This window comes from Megascapheus bottae, chromosome 1, assembly GCF_031878675.1.
Source record: "Megascapheus bottae isolate mThoBot1 chromosome 1, mThoBot2.hap1, whole genome shotgun sequence".
In the NCBI taxonomy this organism is placed as follows: domain Eukaryota; kingdom Metazoa; phylum Chordata; class Mammalia; order Rodentia; family Geomyidae; genus Megascapheus; species Megascapheus bottae.
The window spans coordinates 18,218,273-18,239,672 of NC_143509.1; the positions used below are offsets into that span (position 1 = coordinate 18,218,273).

The 21,400-nt window shown below is 43.7% G+C and overlaps 1 protein-coding gene across 1 annotated transcript in view; it reads left to right on the forward strand.

Annotated features, from left to right (window-relative positions):
• Positions 1-810: 810 nt before the first annotated feature.
• Positions 811-21,400, forward strand: part of Ppm1l (protein phosphatase, Mg2+/Mn2+ dependent 1L) — a 196,324-nt gene continuing 175,734 nt past the window's right edge. Inside the window, exon 1 of the mRNA XM_090338402.1 lies at positions 811-1,215. Coding sequence (XP_090194528.1) covers positions 817-1,215 — 399 coding nt within the window. The 5' untranslated portion in view covers positions 811-816. The remainder of the gene's footprint in view (positions 1,216-21,400) is intronic.

Consider the following 21,400-nt stretch of genomic DNA (forward strand, 5'->3'; position numbering starts at 1 on the left):
CTGGCTGTCCGCGCGCGCCGCCACCACCAGAGGGCCCGGGCTCCGGGGCCCCGGAATAAGGGGGCCTGGCGAGCGCGCCGGGCGGGGCCCGGCGCGGGGCGGAGCCCGGCCAGGGGCGGGGCCGAGCGGGCGGAGCTCTGACTCGGGGGTGGGGGAGCGCGCGAGCGAGGCCGAGCTGAGCCGAGCCGAGCGGGGCACTGGGAGAGGCAGGCACAGCCGGGCCGGCCGCCTGCGGCTCCGCTTCCATCTCGCCGCGTCGCCGGGATCCGCGTCTCCCGCCTCTGCCCGGGCTCCCGCAGAAAACTTTTATTCTCTTGGGCACCCCGGGTGTGTGACGGGGCCGTAGCGCTCGGCCGTCGCTACGATCCCCGGTCGCGGAGACCGCCGCGCATCCCCGGCCGGCCGGGCTCCCGCGCTCCTCGCCGCCTCACCTGCCGATCGCTCCCGGGAACCGGCGGGGGACCCCGCGGGGGCCGCGCGTGCGCCCCGAACTCTCCGGCTCGCCGTCCCCCGGAGCAACTCTACTCGGTGCCTCTGGCTCGACCGGGACCCGCGGCAGCCGCCGGCGTCGTAGCGGGCTCACAAAGAGCGGCGGGCGGACAGGCGGCGCGGGCCTGCGGGCCGCCGGGCGAGAGACAAAAGGGAAAGCCGCCTCGCCGGCTGTGCGGGTCCCAGCCCGCCGCCCGCCGAGCCCCCCGCCCCGCGCTCCGGCCCCGGCCCCGACCCGCGGTCTCCGCGGGCCGCCCCTGCCGCGCCCCGCACCCCGCAAGCCCTCGGGGCGCGCGGCTGCCGGCGGCAGGGCCCCCGCGGTGATAAATGATAGAGGATACGATGACTCTGCTGTCTCTGCTGGGTCGCATCATGCGCTACTTCTTGCTGAGACCCGAGACGCTGTTCCTGCTGTGCGTCAGCCTGGCCCTGTGGAGCTACTTCTTCCACACGGACGAGGTGAAGACCATCGTCAAGTCCAGCCGCGACGCCGTGAAGATGGTGAAGGGCAAGGTGGCCGAGATCATGCAGAACGACCGCCTGGGCGGGCTGGACGTGCTGGAGGCCGAGTTCTCCAAGACCTGGGAGTTCAAGAGTCACAACGTGGCGGTCTACTCCATCCAGGGCCGGAGGGACCACATGGAGGACCGCTTCCAGGTCCTCACGGACCTGGCCAACAAGACGCACCCGTCCATCTTCGGGATCTTCGACGGGCACGGTGGCGAGGTAGGGTGGCAGCGCGTCCGTCCGTCCCCCTGCCCGCCCGCGCGCGTGTGTGGTGTGTGTGTGTCCGTGTGTGTGTCCGTCCGTCCGTCCGTCTGTGTAGACAGCGCCTGCGGGAGGGGCGTGGCGTTTCCCTGGCGCCTGGAGAGCTGCGGTTGAAGTTGTCCCAAACACCTCCCCAGAACTCTTGGGGTTCGGGGTCCACTGCAGCGGGGGGACCGGGGCTGTTGGAGTACAGCCAGCGGGTGACCCAGTAGTGGACCGTGCCAGCGCTCCCCGAGAATTCGGGACGCTTCCCGTGCACTTTGCGCCCCCGCCCCGCGCCTGCGCCCCGGCGTTCCTCTGGTAGGGATTGAGTCGGACTGGACCCGGGACGCACTCCTGAGGACAGGCGCGGCGTCACCTGCCGGGCGGGCCCGCGGAGGGGATCGGCTCCGTCCGGGACGAGCCCCCGGGGCAACCCAGCGCGCCTCCCCCAACTCCGCCAACTTCCCCGGCGCGGACCGCGCGTGTAGGTGCGCCGAGACGGGGAGGAGGTGCGCCGCTGCCGGGGGGACGCGGGCGGGGCCCCGCCTCACCCCTGCCCGGGCCCACCGCGGGTCCACACCGTCTGGCCTCGTGCCTCTCTTGCGTGGGATTCATCGGGGACCCGAAGATGGGGCGGGAAGCCCGTCTGGACCTCTCTCCCACCGGGCTCATGGGATTCCGAGCTGGAGGCACGCTGGCTCCCTCGCGCCCGGGACTGGAGAGGTGGCTGTTCAGTGTGGCCGCCACCCCGCGAGGGCTCCCTGGAGGAGTAGGCCGGTCACTCGTCGCAGTGTGGAACCGAGGTTCATTGCTTCAGATTCACGTTTTCATTTTTAAATTTTTGGTGTATAATTGGCCTCGTTTTTTTTTTTTTTAACCCGTGTCTCTCCGTCTCTCATCTCTCTCACTCCCCCCTCTCCCTCTCCCTCTTTCCCATCCACCTTGCCCTGCCCCCCACTGCCCTTCCCACCACCTGGAACTGCTGCTGGAAACTCCACTCTCTCAGACATTTGTTCGTTCTTTGGCCTTGGTTTTGGGTAAACACGAAGAAGGCTTTTAATTGGCTATCTTATTTGCATTCTCCACCCACCCTCTGCAAATCTTTCCATGGTATTAATTCTCCTGCTTTGCAGAAGGTTGACAAACAGGAAAATCTTTAAATCAGTTTTGTCTGTGTGTGTGTGTGTGTGTGTGAGCTGGGGTGGGGTGGGGTGGGGTGGGTCTGGAGGTGTGGTTCAGTCATAGATCACCTACTTGGTTACCTGGGGCCAGGCCCTGAATTCAAACCCCAGTACCATTAAAAACAAAACAAAAGCTAACAAATCAATTTTCCATCCAACCTTTTGCCTTCTTTCGGAATGAATGCAATTCTGTAACGTTTTGTGTGGTATGGGAGTCCCGCCCCTTGACCACAGGTGGATGAAAAATGAGCGGTTACTTGGAGCACGAGACACCATGTACAGGGCAAAGACACCTGGATGACAAGGCTGCCCGAAAGTGTAATGACTGATATGTTTTGTTGACGTACTCAGAATGTCTGTTTTCATTTTATATTTCTGGATTTTCTGAGGATGTTTCTCAACTGTAAGTTACTTATTAAGCTTACATTTAATACACTTCGTTTTGAAAGTGATTGGTTGATGGAAATCTGATTCAGGTCTTAGAAAGCACACCCTTACTTTTGCTTTAAAATAGAATTAAAGTTTTAACTCTTAATTGGGAGTGTTATGTAATAATAACACAAAACTGCATTGTGGTTGTCTGGGTATGATACATTGGCGTGTTTTGAGTCTGTATGTGTAATTGGATGACTAAAAGAATTTTTTTAAGTTGATATGCTACAATCAGAAATTGGCAGACCTAATCAAGTTTTAAGTTGAAAATTTTCTGCTATGACATGGTAACTGTACTTACTATCTAGAAAGAGCACGATAAGTGCCATTATTTAAAGTTTTTTTTTTAATATGTATTTGGACTTTCATTAGAACATTTAAAAATAAAAAGATAGTCATTTTTAGCTAATGCTTTATGCTGTAGCTTACATTTGTTTGCAAAATAATATTATTAATGCTTTTTAAAAAGATGGCTTGTTCTCTTTATTACCTTGTGTCTTCATTTTGGCTTTGTTTTAGTGGAAAATAGGAAGCTGCTATTGAATTGCTAGAGGAGTGACACTAAATGCTTTCGGGCTATTTCCCTTTTGCTGTTTCTTTCTAGATCAATGGAAGCAAAGCCCAGCAGGTAGTTCTTGTGTATTGTTCAGATCCTTTCCCATCCACCAGAGGACTGTGCCACTGATTTCAGTACAGATGACAGTTAAAGCCTTTCAGAAAAAAAAGAAGCCTGTACTGAACTCCATTATTTTTATGCATCTGATATTGCTAGAGTGTTTTGGGGATAAATGTGGGATTTCATTTTAGTTGTAATACTTCATTCTGCTGAGGTAATTCATAAAAAAAAAATCAAGGTCCATCTACAGTTGTAGTGCTTTTTAGATCCAGAAGGGACCTTGTGTATCCATTTACATCCATTTCACTTTCATTTGTTAGATGAGGTACTGAGGACTGGAGAACTTGTGAGCATCCTACAGCTACAGGGCTAATTTGCTGCCTTTGATTGTTGATCTCTATGCTGAACTACTGGGCACACCGATTTGCCTGTTCACCTGTGCTGGTAGCACTCTGGGGATATGAAGTGATAGACACATAGCGTAATGTCCAGTCCAGAACTCAGACAGTTTCATTGTAGGGAGAGAGAAAGATCCCTTACCAAAAATCATCAGACTGAATGGCAGAAAGCCGAGAGAAAAATACTGTGAAGGCATCATTTGTTGCACGATTAGGATTTAAGAACTTTTTTTTTTGCCAGTCTTGGGGCTTGAACTCAGGGTCTGGGCACTGTCGTTGGGCTTTCTCAAGGCTAGTGCCACAGCACCACTTCTGGCTTTTCCTATGTATGTGGTGCCAAGGAATCAAACCCGAGTCTTAGTGCATGCTAGGCAAGCACTCTACCACTAGGCCAAACTCCCAGTCCTGTCCTTGATCTTTCTCAAGGCTAGTGCTGTATGACTTGAACCACACAGTACCACTTCTGACTTTTATTTGTTGTTGGTTGTGGAGCTTGAACTCTGAGCCTGGGCACTGGGTGCTGTCCCTGATCTCTTCACCTCAAGGCTATCACTCTACCACCTGAGCCACAGTGCCATGCTTCTGGCATTTCTGTGTATGTGGTACTGAGGAATTGAACCAGGGTTTTGTGCATGCTAGCCAAGCACTCTACACTAAGCCACACTCCTGGCCCAGGATTTATTATTTTCTTTCTTCTTTTTTTTTTTTTTAAGATAGAATTTCTCAGTATAGTCCAGTCTGGTCTTGACTAGTCTACATTGACCTCAAATGCAAGGTTGTATTGCCTCAGTCCGCTGAGTGCAGGGATTACAGGTGGACATGACATCATTGTGCACAGCTAATGCATAGGCTTTGTCTCTGCTCTGCTTATACTAGATGTGAGTTTGGCTAATTGTTTAAGCAGTCTTATCTGGGAGTTTCCTATCTACAAAAGAGAAAATAATGCAGAGAAGACACACTGTCCTCAACAGTTTTGTGCTTTGTTAGGAAGTACTTAAGGGAGAGAAGGGAATAGAAGAAGAAATCTCAGGGACTGAGGAAACAGTATCTGAAAGAGAGCAACTGCTTGTGGGGACCCAGCTTTTGTCACTAGAAAGATGTATGTAGGCAACAGAAATTCATTAGATAAGTACCCCCTCTAGACAAAACCAAACAAGAACTTTCTGTCTCTCTTTGTGTACTTCCAGTGAACTTCTGATTACTAATTCAGGATTCTATTTCTATAGACGTTGAGAAAGCAGTACCAGGGCATCAAGTTTAAATTTTCTGATTAGTGGAAAGCAATATATTCTCTATGATTAATTAATAAGTTGGTATTCTGACTTGTACTTTAGTCTCTTAGGAAGTCCATACTAGTTGTGCTAGTTCTCCGAGCCTATTCAGCTGCGGGTTATTTGACAGAAATTATGCCTTTGATTATTTTTTAATCAGTTATGGGGCTTGAACTTGGGGCCTGAGAGCAGTCCTTGAGCTCTTTTGTTGAAGGCTAGTGCTCTGCCACTTTGAGCCACAGCTTCAATTTGATTTTCTGGTAGTTAATTGGAGGTAAGAATCTTGTAAACTTTCCTACCTTGGCTGGCTTTGAACCCCTGTCCTCAGATTACAGCCTCCTGAGTAGCCAGGATTTCAGGATTTCAGGCATTAGTCATCAGCTCCCAATTTGAAGATTAGATTCTGAGTCTGTGACTCTGTTTACTTTTCTTTCTTTTTTCTTTTTTCTTTTTTTTTTTTTGTGGGTCATGGGGCTTGATCTCTGCCTAGGCGCTGTCCCTGAGCTCTTCAGCTCAAGGTTACTGCCCAACTCCTGAGCTTGAATGTTATCCCTGAGCTCTTCAGCTCAAGGCAACTGCCCTACACTTGAGCCAAGCCCCATTTCTCCTTTTCTAGAAGTTAATTGGAAGTAAGAGTCTCGTAACTTTTCTGCCTTGGCTGGCTTTGAACCCCTGTCCTCAGATCTCAGCCTCCTAAGTAGCTTGGATTACAGGCTTGAGCCACTGCATGCCCAGCACCCGGCTTGTCCTTGGGCATTCTTAAGGCTAGCACTCTTATCACTTGAGCCAAAGCACCACTTTTGACTTTTTTCTGTGTATGTGGTACCAAGGAATCAAACCCAGGACTTTGGGCATGCTAGGCAAGCACTCTTACCTCTAGGCCATGCTCCCAGCCCTGTGACTTTGTTTAGATGCACGGGTTTCCTCCCCCCACACTCCCCCCCCCTTTTTTTTTGGTGCCAGTATTGGGGCTTCAACTCAGGGCCTTTCATTTGTGTGGGCTTAAGGCTGGACCCTATTACTTCAGCCACAGCTCTACTTCAGGCTTTTTGCTAGTTAATTGGAGATAAAATTCTATCAGATTTGTTTGCATAGTCTGGCTTTGAGCCACAATCCTCAGAACTCAGCTTCCCGTGTAGTTAGAGTTACAGATACCAGCCATCAGCGCCAAGCTTGATGCATGCAATGTTTTAAGAGCCTTGTCTCCATGGCACTGTAGGCCAGTGGCCTCTTAGAATTTTGTGACATTTTAACCACCATCCTAAAGGGGGAGGGTTGATTGTGTATGTGTCTCAACTGTGGCAGGCATTGTTTTCACAAGATTAAAACAATAAAATGCATAGGAAAAAATCCCAAATTCTATCAGTTAGAGAGGTTATTATTATTTTTTTTTAAAGTTTAAAAGTGATGCGTAGCTAGGAAAATGATTGGCATTGGGCTTACTTGCAATTTTTATCCACAGGCTAAGTGTACTTTTGTTGTTGTTTTTTTTTGTACTGCCTAGAAGAAATACCATCAATCCTTGGAGACAGCTTTGTCAGATTTCATAGTCAAATCTGTATAGAAGAATGGATGGTTTATGTGCTTCGTTTGAGTATGGGTGTTACTGTATAAAAGGTCGTATACATCTTGACAGTTGACATACAGCCTGAACACCCATTTCCCATCAGAGAAAAGCTAAACTTCAGGTGCCTATCAGGGTTGCAGTCCTGAAGCTCAGCACTTCCCAGAAGCACTGAAGAGAAAGCATGTGTGGAGGATTATCTGAAGGACTCACTTATAACAGTCGGATGCTTTATATAAAGATCAGTGGTTCTTAAAGTCTCTTGGTTCAGACTTTTCCTTTGAGACTATTTGGGAACCACGGTCATGTCCCCTAAAAGGATGGACACATCCACCAAATTTTGTGCTGGTATTAGGGTTTGAACTCAGGGTTTGGGTGCTGTCCCTTAGCTTTTTCTGTGAGGCTTTATCACTTGAGCTTTAGCTCCTTGTCCACCTATTAATGGTTAATTGGAGATACGAGTCACATGGACTTTCTTGCCTGGGCTGGGCTTTGAATGAATCACGATTCTCCGACCACAGCTTCCTGAGACACTAGGATTATAGATGTGGCTGATCAGTGCCTAGCTTGAGCAAATAATTTGTGCTACTGTAGTTTGTATGATTTCTTTAGTGTACATTTTTACAATTGGGATTTTTGGGTCCAAGGGGAAATAAACCATTATTATTAGTAACAATAATAATTGGAGCTGATATTTATTAAGTCTTGATACGCTAGTCAGCGTTAAGAGTATTATTTTCTTTTAATTTTTGTAAGAGTTCTGTCATAATTACTGTGTCATTTTCATTTGGTAGATGGAGAAATTAAGCGCCATCATTAAGAATATGAACAGTAATACATGTTGGCATGGATGTGGGCAGAAAGGAAATTTGAAGCACTGATAGTGGAAATATAACCTTGTTGGTGGAAATGTAAACTCTGGAAAGCAGTACAGAGGTTCTGTAGAAAAACTAAACATAGAACTATTGTATGATCCAGCAATTCCATTCTTGAGCATTTATCAAAAGGATTACAAACTACGATATAGTAAAGCCATTAATCAGTATAACCATGTTTGTTATAGTACCATTCACCATACAGAATCAGCCCTTAGTGGATGAATGGATCAAGAAAATGTGGTATATATGCACAATGACATTTTACTCATCCATTAGAATGATATTACATCATTTACAAAGAAATTGTAGGACTTGGGGAAAACTATGTTAAGGCCCAGAGAGACATAGGTTACATGTTTTCTCTCACATGTGAAAGCTAGAATTAGTAAATAGCAGGTGATGTCTCTTTAAAGTGTTCTTATCTACCCTGTTTTTTTGCTAGCAGAACTTTCATCCACAACAGAAACTCCCATCTAATTATGGCTATTGGCTTAGAAAAAGGCTGTATAGTTAGTGTGCCATAAGCAATCACATAATAAACTGATTGATACTTCATTTTACTTTGAAGTACCAAAGGCTTGATGTTAGTATAGTTGGTAGGGGTATATATATGTTTGCAGAGTTTTTTCTTCTTTTTTATGCAAAGCACTGATACTTTATTTTTTTGATGACCAAGACCATTTCCTAACATGCATGCAATTATTAAGTTTAAATAGCAAAATACCATTTTCATATTTGTTTATAATACAGAGTCGGAGAATATAGTTTGATTAGATGCTAGTCCTGTATTTCAACTCCAGAAGGCTATTTAATATGTTATCTCAGCTATCCTTGAGTCAAGCCTAGGCTTTGGTGATAGTTGATTATAATTTTTTAATATAAATCTTCAAAGTCCAAGATTAATAAACAAAGGAAGCCATGATTTCTTCATACTTAATAGAACTGTAATGTCCATTGTAGCTTTCTTACAGAATTGTAGGTTCTCTTTTGAAAAAAATACAAAGCATTTTTTAAAAGAATTTATTAACGTTGATTTTTACATCATATTTTAAATGACGTTTAACATACAAGTGTTCAAGGAGGGAATCTCTACAATCACTGGGACTTAGTATTTAGAACTTAATCACAATTAGGCTAAGGGTTTGTATATCATAGAAACATTAATTTATGAAATAAAACATTATGTCTATAGAGTCATAGGTTTTTATGTCTATATAGTTATGCTTATATTTCTATTACCATGTCCATGGCTTTGGGTATGCAGTTATTGAGTCCTCGCTCTTGTAGTCTTTGGATTTAATAGCCACATATTAAGAATACCATGCGCCTTTTGATCCTTAGGTCTTGACTTGTCTCACTCAACATGATTCGCTCTAGATTCATCCACTTCCCTGTGAATGCCATTATTTTATCTACAAAGCATTTTTATAAATGTTTGTGTAGATAAAAATTATACTGGACTGTTCTGTTGTCTCTTCTGTCTTTCCCCAATCCCACCCATGAGACACCCCAGGCAGTTTTCATTTTCCAAAAGTGAAGTCCAGCATGTGATGGAGAGGGCCTTGTCCCTCCAGTTCTGACTACAGTCCACCCCAAAGGCTCACAGCCTGCCTGCCTGCCTGCCTGCCTGCCTGCCCGCCCCATAGTGAGTGCCTGTGGTGTTTTTAGTCTTCTGTCACTCAATCCATTGTGTCAATCTAGGGCAGAGATGTTTCCACAAGGGAGATTTTGACAGCAACCATCACACCAAGCTTAAAAAAATTATACAGGGCTGCGAGTTTTGACCTAGTGGTAGGGAATTTACCTAGCATGCACGAAGACCTGAGTTTGATTCCTCAGTACCACATACATAGAAAAAAGCTGGAAGTGGTGCTGTGGCTCAAGTGGTAGAGCTCTAGCCTTGAAAGCTCAAGGACAGTGCTCAGGCCCTGAGTTTAAGTCCCAGGACTGGCCAAATATATATATATATATATATATATATATATATATATATATATATATACACATACACACACACACACATATATATGTATGTGTGTGTGTATACGTATATATATATATATACATATATGCATATATATACATATATATGTATGTATTGTGGAATAACTTTCCCATAAAGTAGAAATCTTGACTGTAAAGACTTTATCATTTACTTACTCCAAAGATGTTTTATCTTTTTTTCTGTCTTCTCTTCTTTCTCTTATTTCTTGGGAATGGGGCTCAGTTTAATGAAACATTAGCTAAAATCTTTTTTTTTTTTTTTTTTTTTTTGCCAGTCCTGGGCTTGAGCTCAGGGTTTGAGCACTGTCCTTGGACTTTCTCAAGGCTAGAGCTCTACCACTTGAGCCTCAGCACCACTTCCAGCTTTTTGCTATGTATGTGGGGTACCGAGGAATTGAACCCGGGTCTTCGTGCATGCTAGGCAAGCACTCTACCACTAGGCCAAACTCCCGGCCCCTAGCTAAAATCTTTTCTAAAGTGAGAGATGGTTAAATCTGTTAGGAATGACATTCCTCTCCCCCTCCCTGTCCCCCCCTCCTCCCCCGTCCCCTCTTCCTGTTTGCCAGGTATGCTGTAAGCAGGGGAGGGGACAGCAGGATGTTTGAGGGAATGGGTCTTCCTGTTTCCTGGCCCAGCAAAGGGCTCCCTTCACTGCTCTGCTCTGGGATGCGAAGTTCTCTCTGACTGGTCACTCTGCTCAGCATCTGTGGTGCTCCCCAGTCACTCCTCTGGATGTATTGTGGAAGTGGACACCTCATTTGTCCAGCCCTAGCAAAGGCTTATCCATGCAGGCTGAAGCATTGTTTGTCTACTACCTATGGATCTATCTATCTATCTATCTATCTATCTATCTATCTATCTATCTATCTATCTATTCATCTATCTATGTGTTCTATCTATATGTTTAGTCTATTTAATTTTCTGTTTCTTATGCTGGTCCTGGGATTGAATTCAGGGCCTGGGCACTGTCCCCGAGCTCCAGGCTAGCTCTCTACCACTTGAGCTACAGCTCCACTTCTGACTTTTGGTGGTTAATTGGAGGTAAGAGTCTCATGGACTTTGCTGCTTGGGCTGACTTCAAACTGCAATCCTCAGATCTCAGCTACCTGAGTAGCTACGATTATAGGCATAAACCACCAGCTCCCAGAATGGAGTTGCTTTTATTAGTTTGTTCCCAAGCTAAGCATACATGGCCTTCAGTAACTTGGAGACACAGTTTGTCAAGACACATTTTTTTTTTTTTTTTTGCTAGAGCACTGCCATTCTTGTCCTGTCCTTGTGTAAGTAAGTAGCTTACTGAGGATATATGTGTCTTGTTGCCAAATCAAAGACCCATTTTCCATTGCATAACAAGTCACCAATTCTATGACTTCTTTGGGGAAATGAACACTTATTTCATTTGCTTTTCAATGTTAATATTCTTAATTAACATTCTGGATTTGGTCATTATAAATTATGACTCCCTCTACAGGGAGTTGTATGCCCTATAGCAGTAAGTCTTAATATTTCAAGCAGTATTTTTATTTTTTATTTTTTGCCAGTCCTGGGCTTGAGCTCAGGGCCTGAGCACTGTCCTTGGACTTTCTCAAGGTTAGAGCTCTACCACTTGAGCCTCAGCACCATTTCTGGCTTTTTTCTATGTATGTGGTACCAAGGAATTGAATCCGGGTCTTTGTGCATGCTAGGCAAGCACTCTACCACGAGGCCAAACTTCCGGCCCCCTTCAAGCAGTATTTTTAAGTAGGGGGCTTTATATTCATTATTACTTGTAGTCAGCAAAGTTGTTAATCTAAAACTTGGTTTTTGAAAAGCAAAATTGTCTTAAGTTATGGAAGTGCCATTGGGCAGAAACTGTTTTATTCTGATAAGTATGTATGACTGACTTCTTTTTGATCTAGTAAATGCTTTCATTTATCCTTTTGATTAAATAAATTAACTTGCAGTCAGTTGCTGGACATTTTCAGGCCAAATAATTCAGCATTTTGTAAGAATTGAGACATAGGATCTTGTGTGTGTGTGTGTGTGTGTGTGTGTGTGTGTGTGTGTGTGTGTGTGTGTGTGTGTGTGTGTTGTCAGTCCTGGGGCTTGATATTAGGGTTTAGGCACTGCCCCTGAGCCTCCTTGTGCTCAAGGCTAGCTGGAACTCTAATTTGAGCCACAGTACCACTTTCAGTTTTTTCTGAGAAGTTTATTAAAGATAAAACTACTTGGGCTTTTCTGCTTGGGCTGGCTTTGGACTTTGATCCTCAGATCTCAGCCTCCTGAGTAGCTAGGATTATAGGTGTGAGTCACTGGTGCCTGGTAAGACAGAGGATCTTTTTTTTTTAATGTATTTTATTATCAGGATAATGTATAGAGGGGTTACAGTTACATTCGTTAGGATCTTTCATTATACTGTCAGTTAAGTGAAGGATAGAATTAATAATTAAGTGAATATATAACTCATTTATATAAGTGTATGAAAAATATGATGTCCCAAAGTTTGAGATAAATGAATTTTTACTTATATTTTAATGCTTATATGTTTCTCTCAACTTCAGTTTAGAATAAAGAAGAATTTTCTCTTTACATAAGAACACAAAAGTGGCTGGCCACTGGTGGCTCATGCCTGCAGTCCCCTCTACTCAGGTGGCTGAAGCCAGCCCAGGCAGAAAGCTCCCCATGAGACTCTTATCTCCAGTGAACCACTCAGACACTGGAAGTGGTAGAGCTCTAGCCTTGAGCACAAAGAGGCTCTGGAACAGCACCCAGGCTCTAAGTTCAAACCCCGTAACTGGCTGGGGGCTTAGGGAGGTGGGCAGGGGGAAAAACACAAACATAAGTAAGAAGGCCCAAGTAGGTTTTGATTTAACAGCTCAGTATCTTCAAGGCTCTAGTTCAATCTCTTAGAAATTCCTTCCATTTTCCTGTTGTAGATGGAAGAGGCGGTGCTTAGAACCACTGTGGCCAGCTTTGTCCTATGTTCTTTGGCAACTACGCCCAGGGACATGAAAAAGCAGCTCTCGGTCCTACCTTCTTCTTTAAGGCTGAGGAAGACCATCTTCATAGCTCTCAGGCCATGGTCCAGGCCCATGTCCATGTTTAAACCAATAATTTGTCCTCAAATTTGACCACCACGACTAACTCTGATATATCCTAATTCACTTTGGGTAGGAGCCCAGCAGTCCTGGAAGGTACAATAATCTAGAAAAGCGATCAGACTAGAACTGTGCTAGCTAGGAAGGAGGGGGTGTGAGAATGGCTACTGAGTGGGACATATAGATAAGATGGAGTTTGGAGAAGGTGGCCTGGAATACTCCTTGTCCCGGACATTAGCCACCTTGCTGGATAACAGTACTGTAACATAGGTGTGTTACGCACTGACATGAGGGAGCTCCAACTTCATGCCCTGTACATCTTTTTATTATTACTATTATTATTATTATTTTTTTTTATTGCCAGTCCTGGGATTTGAGTTCAGGGCTTGAGCACTGTCCTTGGACTTTCTCAAGGCTAGAGCTCTACCACTTGAGCCTCAGCACCACTTCCGGCTTTTTCCTATCAAACCCAGGTATTTGTGCATGCTAGGCAAGCATTCAACCCCTAGGCCAAACTCCTGGCCCTCCTTGTTCAAATTTCTTTGATTTTTTTTTTTCCAGTCCTGTGGCTTGAGCTCAGGGCCTGAGCATTGTCCTTGGGCTTTCTCTACCACTTGAGCCACAGCACCACTTCTGGCTTTTTCTATGTATGTGGGGTGCTGAGGAATCGAACCCTGGTCTTCGTGCATGCTAGGCAAGCACTCTTACCACTACGCCAAACTCCCAGCCCCCAAAGATTTTTATTTGATTTTTTTTTTCCTTGTTCAAATTTCTATTCCTCTCTTGTAAGGAAGGCAAGTCCCTCTAAAAGACAAAATCATGTCTAGTCTGAAGTTCTTTTGAGTTGGGTGCTGGTGGCTTGCCTCTGTAATTCTAGCTACTGGGGATTCTGAGATCTGGAGATCACAGTTCAAAGCAAGCTAGGACAGACAAACCTAGGAGAGATTCCTTTTTTTTTTTTTTTAAATCAGTTGTGGGACTTGAACTCTGGGGACTGGGTGCTGTCCTTGAGCTCTTTAGCTCAAAGGTAGAGCTCTACCATGTTGAGATACAGTGCCACTTCTGGTTTCCTGGTGGTTAATTGGAGATAAGAGTCTCATGGACTTTTGTGCCTGGGATGGCTTTGAACCATGATCCTCAGATCTCAGCCTCCTGAGTAGCTAGGATTACAGGCATGAGCCACTGGTGCCTAGCTCAGGAGAGATTCTTATCTCTAATTGACCAGCAAAAGTCTGAAAGTGGGATGGCTCAGTGGTAGAACATTAGCCTTGAGCTAAGGGAGCTTGAGGCTCTGAGTTCAAGCCTCAGTATTCTCCCTCACCCCAACTTCTCTTGAAAGACCTTTCACATTATTCAGAAATGAACCTGATTTTGCACCTAACATATGGTTATAAATGTATAAAATACAAAGCAATGAATAGTGAAGAGTAAAGTATATGTATACAAAATACAGTTTTATAGTATTTTAAATGGTATAAAAACTATATTGGATTTGTATAGACTTGAGAATGGTATCATTTCACTGAATGTTCTCCATGCTAATAGAATAAGTAATTGAGAAAAACTTGGAGATTTTCTGTGATAGGCTTTTTTAGGGAACATACATATTTCTGTGTGTGATTACTTTGAAACAAGATAACCTCAAAGTTTTTACGAGTGAGATTAATTTGCTGTGATTATTTAAAAAGTCACTTTTAGGAAGATAATTACAATTCCAGAATGTGTTATTTTTAATCTTAGCGCCAGCCATAGCTTTGATACCAGATGGGAATATTGAGCTGGGTGCTTGGCCTGATAATTCAGACTCATAAATACATCAAAAAAGGTTACATTTGCTGTTTTTTTCTTGCCGTGAGACCCTGGGGGATTTTATTCTCCAGTGAATCCAGAAGAGAAACCAGATGGGTATTCTGACCTTCCTTCTACCCTCCTGGCAGCTCTTATAAATTATCTTGGCATCTGATTGTTCCTACCTTCTGATCTATTATGTTGGGGGTGGGGGGGCTAACCTGTTTTGGTAAGCATCTAGTCTTGGATTTGTCTAGGAGTGATACTCACAAAGCAGCAAAAAATTCTTGGATATAAAGCACTTTTTTTTTTTTTTAAAAAACATCAAACTGCACCATGGGCACGGAGGCTCAGTCCTGTGATCCTAGCTACTCAGGAGACTGAGATCTGAGCATCATGGTTCAAAGCTAGCCCGAGCATGAAAGACCGTGAGGCTCTTATTTTGGCTCCAAGGGTAGGGCAGTAGCCTTGAGCTGAAGTGCTCAGGGACAGTGCCTAGACCTAGAGTTCAAGCTCCATGACTAGCCAAACAAACAAGCAAGCAAGCAAACAAACAAACAAAAAACTCCATCAAACTGATCCAAGTAAGTGCTACAGAACTCCCTGGTAGTAAAGAAGGAGGATGCTAATGGAGGCGGCGTTCCACCTGAAAGCCACGGGGCCTTCCCTGCTTCCTGGAGCTGCATAGAGATAGAAATTGTTTATCCCCAAAGGATTATTTAATATGAGCAGATTTAGACATGAAAGAGGATGGGCAGGCATGTAGTTTAGAAATATTATTTAAGAGGGAAATCTTTGATGAGTAGAAGAGCGGATAAAATTGGTTCTCCCTGGAGCTTCCCCTTCAGCTGTTTATTGTGGGGATAAAGATAACTACCTTCCTCCTTTATAAACATTAGACTGAGGGAAGTGGAGGTGTGGCCTCAGCAGTAGAGCACCAGACGTGATTGAAAAAAGCCAAGTGAGAACTTCAGGCCTTGAGTTCAAGCCCTGGTACTGGCTCAAAAAGCAGAAATCAAAAAACACATCGAGAAGACATTATTTTCTGATGCCAAGTTCATGTTCAGATTTGCCTATTATTCCAAGTATTCTTTTAAAAGCTCACTTTACTGAGGTATGACAGACGTATACATGTACATGTATGTATGTCTGTTTTTTGGTGGTTTGAACTCAAGGCCTCCTCCTGCTAGGCACTCCAGCACTTTTTTGCTTTAGTTGTTTTTCAGATATTGTCTGGGCCAACCCCTGACCAAGTTGCTTCCCGCATAGGGGACCCCAGTGGTCCAGGCCTGGCTTATTGATTACAGTTGTGCTTGCTGTACTTTCATTGGTTTATTTATTTTTCCTGTTGCTTCCCTGGCCTCTATTCATGATCCTCCTGATCTCCACTTTGTGGACAGGGGCCGTTCTAGCCATGAGCCACCTTGCCATACCTAACACGTTTAGTGTGTATGGTTGGGCCAGTTTTGCATAGGCCTTGAAATTACCACCACAGTTAAGATAATGGGTATATTCACCACTCCACGCAGTTTCTTGGTACAGCCTGTCCTTCCCTCCTCCCTTCTCCAGCCCCTGGTGATCTAGGCATCCCTAGGCTAGTTTATTTGTGTTGCTGTAAATCAGTTTGCATTTTGTGAAATTTTTGATGCATAGAAATATCTACCATGTATTATTTCTTCATTTAAATACTCAGCCCAGCCACTTGGGGATCCATATTATTTCATCTATCAATAATTAATTAAAAATGATGGTCTTATAGCTCATCCGTTTTTATTACTGAATTGTATATGTCAAATTTTGTTTCTGTAGTCATTTATTAGATACTTGAGGAATTTTTTTTTTGTTGTTGTTGTTTGGTCATGGGGCTTGAACTCTGGGCCTGGGTGCTGTCCCTGAGCTCTTCAGCTTCAGGCCCCACCCTTTGAGCCACAGCCCCATTTCTGGTTTTCTAGTGGTTAATTAGTGGCACAGATTTTAGTGCCCAGGCTGGCTTTGAACCACCATCTTCAGATCTCAGCCTCCTGAGTAGCTAGGATTACCTACTTACCGTGCTTTGTTTTTTCTTTGGTTGCATTTTTGTTGTCAGATGTAAGTCTTTAAGGGTTATATTTCTATTTATTTTGAGTAAATACTAGTGGGTCATCTCATACATTCCAGTTCAGAAAAACGGTTTATTGATAAGGTAGAAATACTTTAAAGGAGATTAAAAATCATCAATTTTCAACTCATTTCTCTATGTACACATCTATGCTTGAGTGTGTAAATATGAACACACACACATCAGTTATTGAGGTAAAGGAAATAGCATTTTAGAAAATATTCAACAGGAGGAATTTGGGTGCATTGTAAATCATATTCTATAGCTGTCTCTTTCTTATTTTCCCCAGGGTGGAAAATAGAAGTTGCTTTGCGATTTTTTTTCCCCCCCTATTCACACAATTACCTAGACATGCAAAGTCTGTCCCTCTAGGGAGAGGGTCCCATAGATTGAAAATGTGATGATTGGGCTGGGAGCATGGCCTATTGGTAGAGTGCTTGCCTAGCATGCCTGAAGCCCTGGGTTCAATTCCTTGATAGCATGTACACAGGAAAAGCTGGAAGTAGTGCTGTGACTCAAGTGGTAGAGCTCTAACCTTGAGAAAGCTCAAGGACAGTGTCCAGGCCCTCAGTTTAAGCCCCAGAACTGGGGAAAAAAAGATGATTTTATTGTTTTAGATTAAACTTGCCTTGTCATTGTATAGTTTAATGATCATTTGTATTATCTTTGAAAAAGTTTTATTTAAGTTCTTTGCTCATTTTTAAATTGGACTATTTTTGTTGTTGTTGTTGAGTTATAGGTCCCCCCCTTCTCTCCACACCCCCCCCCCCGTCTTTCTCTCTCTGTGTTTGTGTATGTTTGAGACAGAATCTCATTATATTGACCAGGTTTGTCTAGAACTTGCTATGCAGCTCACATTGGTCTTGAACTCTTGACCTGCCTTAGCCCCAGAATACTGGGATTCCTGGTATGTGCCACCACTGTCCAGTGGTTTGTGATCTCTTCTGAATATTAACTCCTTCCATGAGGTGTGGTTTGCATTTGCTTTTTTTTTTAGGACTTTTGGTATTGATATGATTTTTAAATTTATATTTATAAGGAGTTGCACAAAGAGATTACAATTTCATAAGTCAGGTTATGAGTGCGGTGCTTCCTGGGCATTTTCACCCATTCCTGTGTTATAATTTTAGACTTACAGAAAGTTGCAAGATGACTGTAGGTTTAAGGTTCCTTTGTTCAAAATACATAGGCAGAAGTGTTTCAGATATTTGGAGTTTTTCGTATTTAGAAATATTTGCATAGATTTGATGAGTTGAGCATCTTTAATTTAGAAATCTGAAACCTTTTGAGTGTTGGTGCTTTAAGGATTCTAACTTTCCAAATGAAGGATGTTCAGCTTGCAGAAGGAAGTCCCAGGGGCCCTTTGTTTAGAGTCACCCACTTGTTTTCCAAGGAACATCTGGGTGGTTTGACATTCTATTAAGCCAGTCTAAATACAGTGAATTACTTGTGGCTGTGGGAGAGATAAAAATATAAACACATGCCAGTATTAGTGCAAAACAAATAGGAATGTTTATAAACCAACATGTACAGATGAAAATAATGCAGGTAAGAACAAAAGTGAGAGGGGACCCAACATCAGAATAGCTCCGAGGGTGGGGAATAGGTGTCTCATACCTGGCATCCTAAGTGGGATCTCAGCTTGAAGCCAGCCTTGAAGTAAAGTTTGTTCCTAAGACCCTTACCTCGGGTTAACCACCAAACCACTCAATAGTAGTGAGGCTGGGGTCTTTTGTACCTAATTGCGTGGCTTCAGATCTTTACTCTGTGATTTTCTGATTGTGGACCTTTTGCTAATTTTATTTCATCTTTTTTTTTTTTTTTCAACTTTTTGTTGGTCATGGGGCCTGAACTCGGCCTGGGTGCTGTCCTGGAGCTCTTCAGCTCAAGTCTACTGCCCTACTCCTGGAACCAGAGGCCAATTCTGATTTTATAGTGGTTAATTGGAGATAAGAGTCTCTCAGTCTTTAGTACCCAGGCTGGCGTTGAACCTCCATCTTCAGATCTCAGCCTCCTGAGTAGCTAGGATTACAGGTGTGAGCCACCGCCTCGCCTCATCTTTTTCTTTTTGTCCTTAGTTTCTTTATCTAAAAAATTAAGTATGATTGTATGGCATGGAATCTAAGACTTAGTGCATGCTAGACAAGAACCCTGTGAGCTAGGGTCCTAGTCCCCTTTAATTCTTTTTTTCATCCTTGCCTTGTGGCTACGTGTCAGAGTAGGGGGAGGAAGAGCTTTCCTTTTCTTCCTTTTAATGAATGGAATTTAGACTCAGCCTTGAACCAAGTAATAGAGTGCCAGCTCCTACCAAGTATAGACAGATGTATTTATGGGGCACACATAATCCAGTCCTTTTCTGAAATGTAAGTCTGTATGTAATATCTCCCTTTAAGATTAGGTGCCTGTGGCTCATGCCTGTAGTCCTAGATACTCAGGAGGCTGAAATCTGAGGATCAAGGTTCAAAGCCAGCCTGGGCACTAAAAAGTCAGTGAGAGGGCTGGGAGTTTGGCCTAGTGGTAGAGTGCTTGCCTAGCATGCATGAATACCCGGGTTCAATACCTCGGTACCACATACATAGAAAAAAAAAAAAGCTGGAAGTGGTGCTGAAGCTCAAGTGGTAGAGCTCTAGCCTTGAGAAAGTCCAAGGACAGTGCTCATGCCCTGAGCCCAAGTCCAAGCCTGGTATTTGTACACAATGGAATTCTATGCTGCTGTCAGAAAGAATGACATCGCCCCATTTGTTAGGAAATGGAAAAACTTAGAAAAAATCATATTAAGTGAAGTAAGCCAGACTCAAAGGAACTTAGGCTCAATGGTTTCCCTCATTCGTCATAATCAGTAGAAACCTTGGGCTCTACTAGCAGAGATTTGCAATAGAGCAAAATCTTGATACATAAGGCCATATAGTATGAAGCTAATTGAAAGGACCTCCAGGATATTGAAACAAAAGCCATATAATGAATGATTGTTGTCCTTAATGTACTATATTGTCTCTCATCTCCTTTGCTGTCCCTTGGTTATCTCATATTGGTATAGTATCTCACTTTGTTATCTGATATATTGAATTTATTTGTGTTTGGATATTTGAAATTTGATAGGGAAGGGGGGAAAACCAAGACGGGTGGGGGGTGTGGGGGGGAAGGGAAATGGGGACCAAGACATGTGAAAGGGTATCAATGTATGGGAATTAATGCACCATTTATCTGGCAAATATCCTGTAACCCTTCTATTAATTACAATAAAAAATATATTTAAAAAAAAAAGGCAGTGAGACTCTTATCTCCAATTAACCACCAGAAAACCGGAAGTGACGCTGTGGCTCAAGGGGTAGGGCGTTAGCCTTAAGTTGCAGAGCTCAGGGACAGCGCCCAGGCCCAGAGTGCGAACCCCATTACCTGGAGGGGGCGAGAAGAAGATAAAATATATAGATAAAATAGTATAAGCCTAGGGTGGAAAAGATTGGAGTGAATGGCGAAAGGGATGAAAGTGGTCAAGAGGCATTGTACTCATAATCTTTGTACACTTATCTAAAAATAAAATGCTAAAGTATATGCAAAGGGTTTAGCATGGAACCTGGCAGCATATTTCTTTTTCTTTTTTTTTTATTGTTGGCTGGGAGTTTGGCTTATTAGTAGAGTGCTTGCCTAGCATGCACAGAGACTGAGGTTCGATTCCTTAGTACCACATACATAGAACAAGTTGGAGGTGATGCTGTGGCTCAAGTGGTAGAGCTCTATCTTTGAGAACGTCCAAGGACAATGCTCAGGCCCTGAGTTCATGCCCCAGGACTGCCCTCCCCACGCCCCCGAAAAAATAAAGTGTTAAGTGTCATCATTATCATTATTACTCTTTTTTTTTTTTTTGGTCTTGGGGCTTGAACACTGGTCCTGGGCATTGTCCCTGAGCAATTCAGCTCAAGGCTACCACCCTACCCCTTGAACCAAGCACCACTTCCCATTTTTCTGCTGGTTAATTGGAGTTACGAGTCTCACGTTCTTTAGTGCCCAGGCTGGCTTTGAATAGTGATCCTCAGATCTCAGCCTCCTGAGTATCTAGGATGACAGGCATGAGCCACCACACCCTGCATCATTATTACTCTTAAACTTGGTGTTTTGGTTTATTTAACAAACCAGTGGATAAAATGTTTGTTTTTCAGTCAGTAACTTTCTTATTTACTTACTTTTTTTGCCAGTCCTGGACTGGTGCTCAGGGCCTGAGCACTGTCCTTGGACTTTCTCAAGGCTAGAGCTCTACCACTTGAGCCTCAGCACCACTTCCGGCTTTTTTTTTTTCCTTCTGTGTATGTGGTACCAAGGAATCGAACCCTGGGTCTTTGTGCATGCTAGGCAAGCACTCTACCACTAGGCCAAACTCCTGGCCCCTTACTTACTTTTTATACAAGTTACACAGTGTAATGGATTTGTAACAAATTGAACACATGCAAGCATCATTGAATTTAATAAATAGAATGTTACTCATACCACTGAAGCTTTAATCATTGTTCCTTTCTAGTCACTATCCTTGATTTTTTTTTTTAAGGGGAAATGCCATCTTTTCCTTTAGCACCTGGAGCACCTTTTGGCCTTATTTAAACTCTTAATAGCTCTGGCCGGCCAGTGCAGCCTTAGGATGGCCTTGTTAGGTGCTTTTATTATTTATTTATTTGCAAAATTTGCTTTTGGAAAAGAAATTTCAGTCCTGAAGGTTGTTAAATTTGGACATGGAAAGACTGAATGATCTTGTAGGTCTTCCTGTCCAAATAGCTAATGTGTTTCTGGCTTTGATTTTTTTATTCTTAGTATAGAAATCCATTGAAGAGAAAGTATCCATTGTACTGAAAGAATAGGACATGA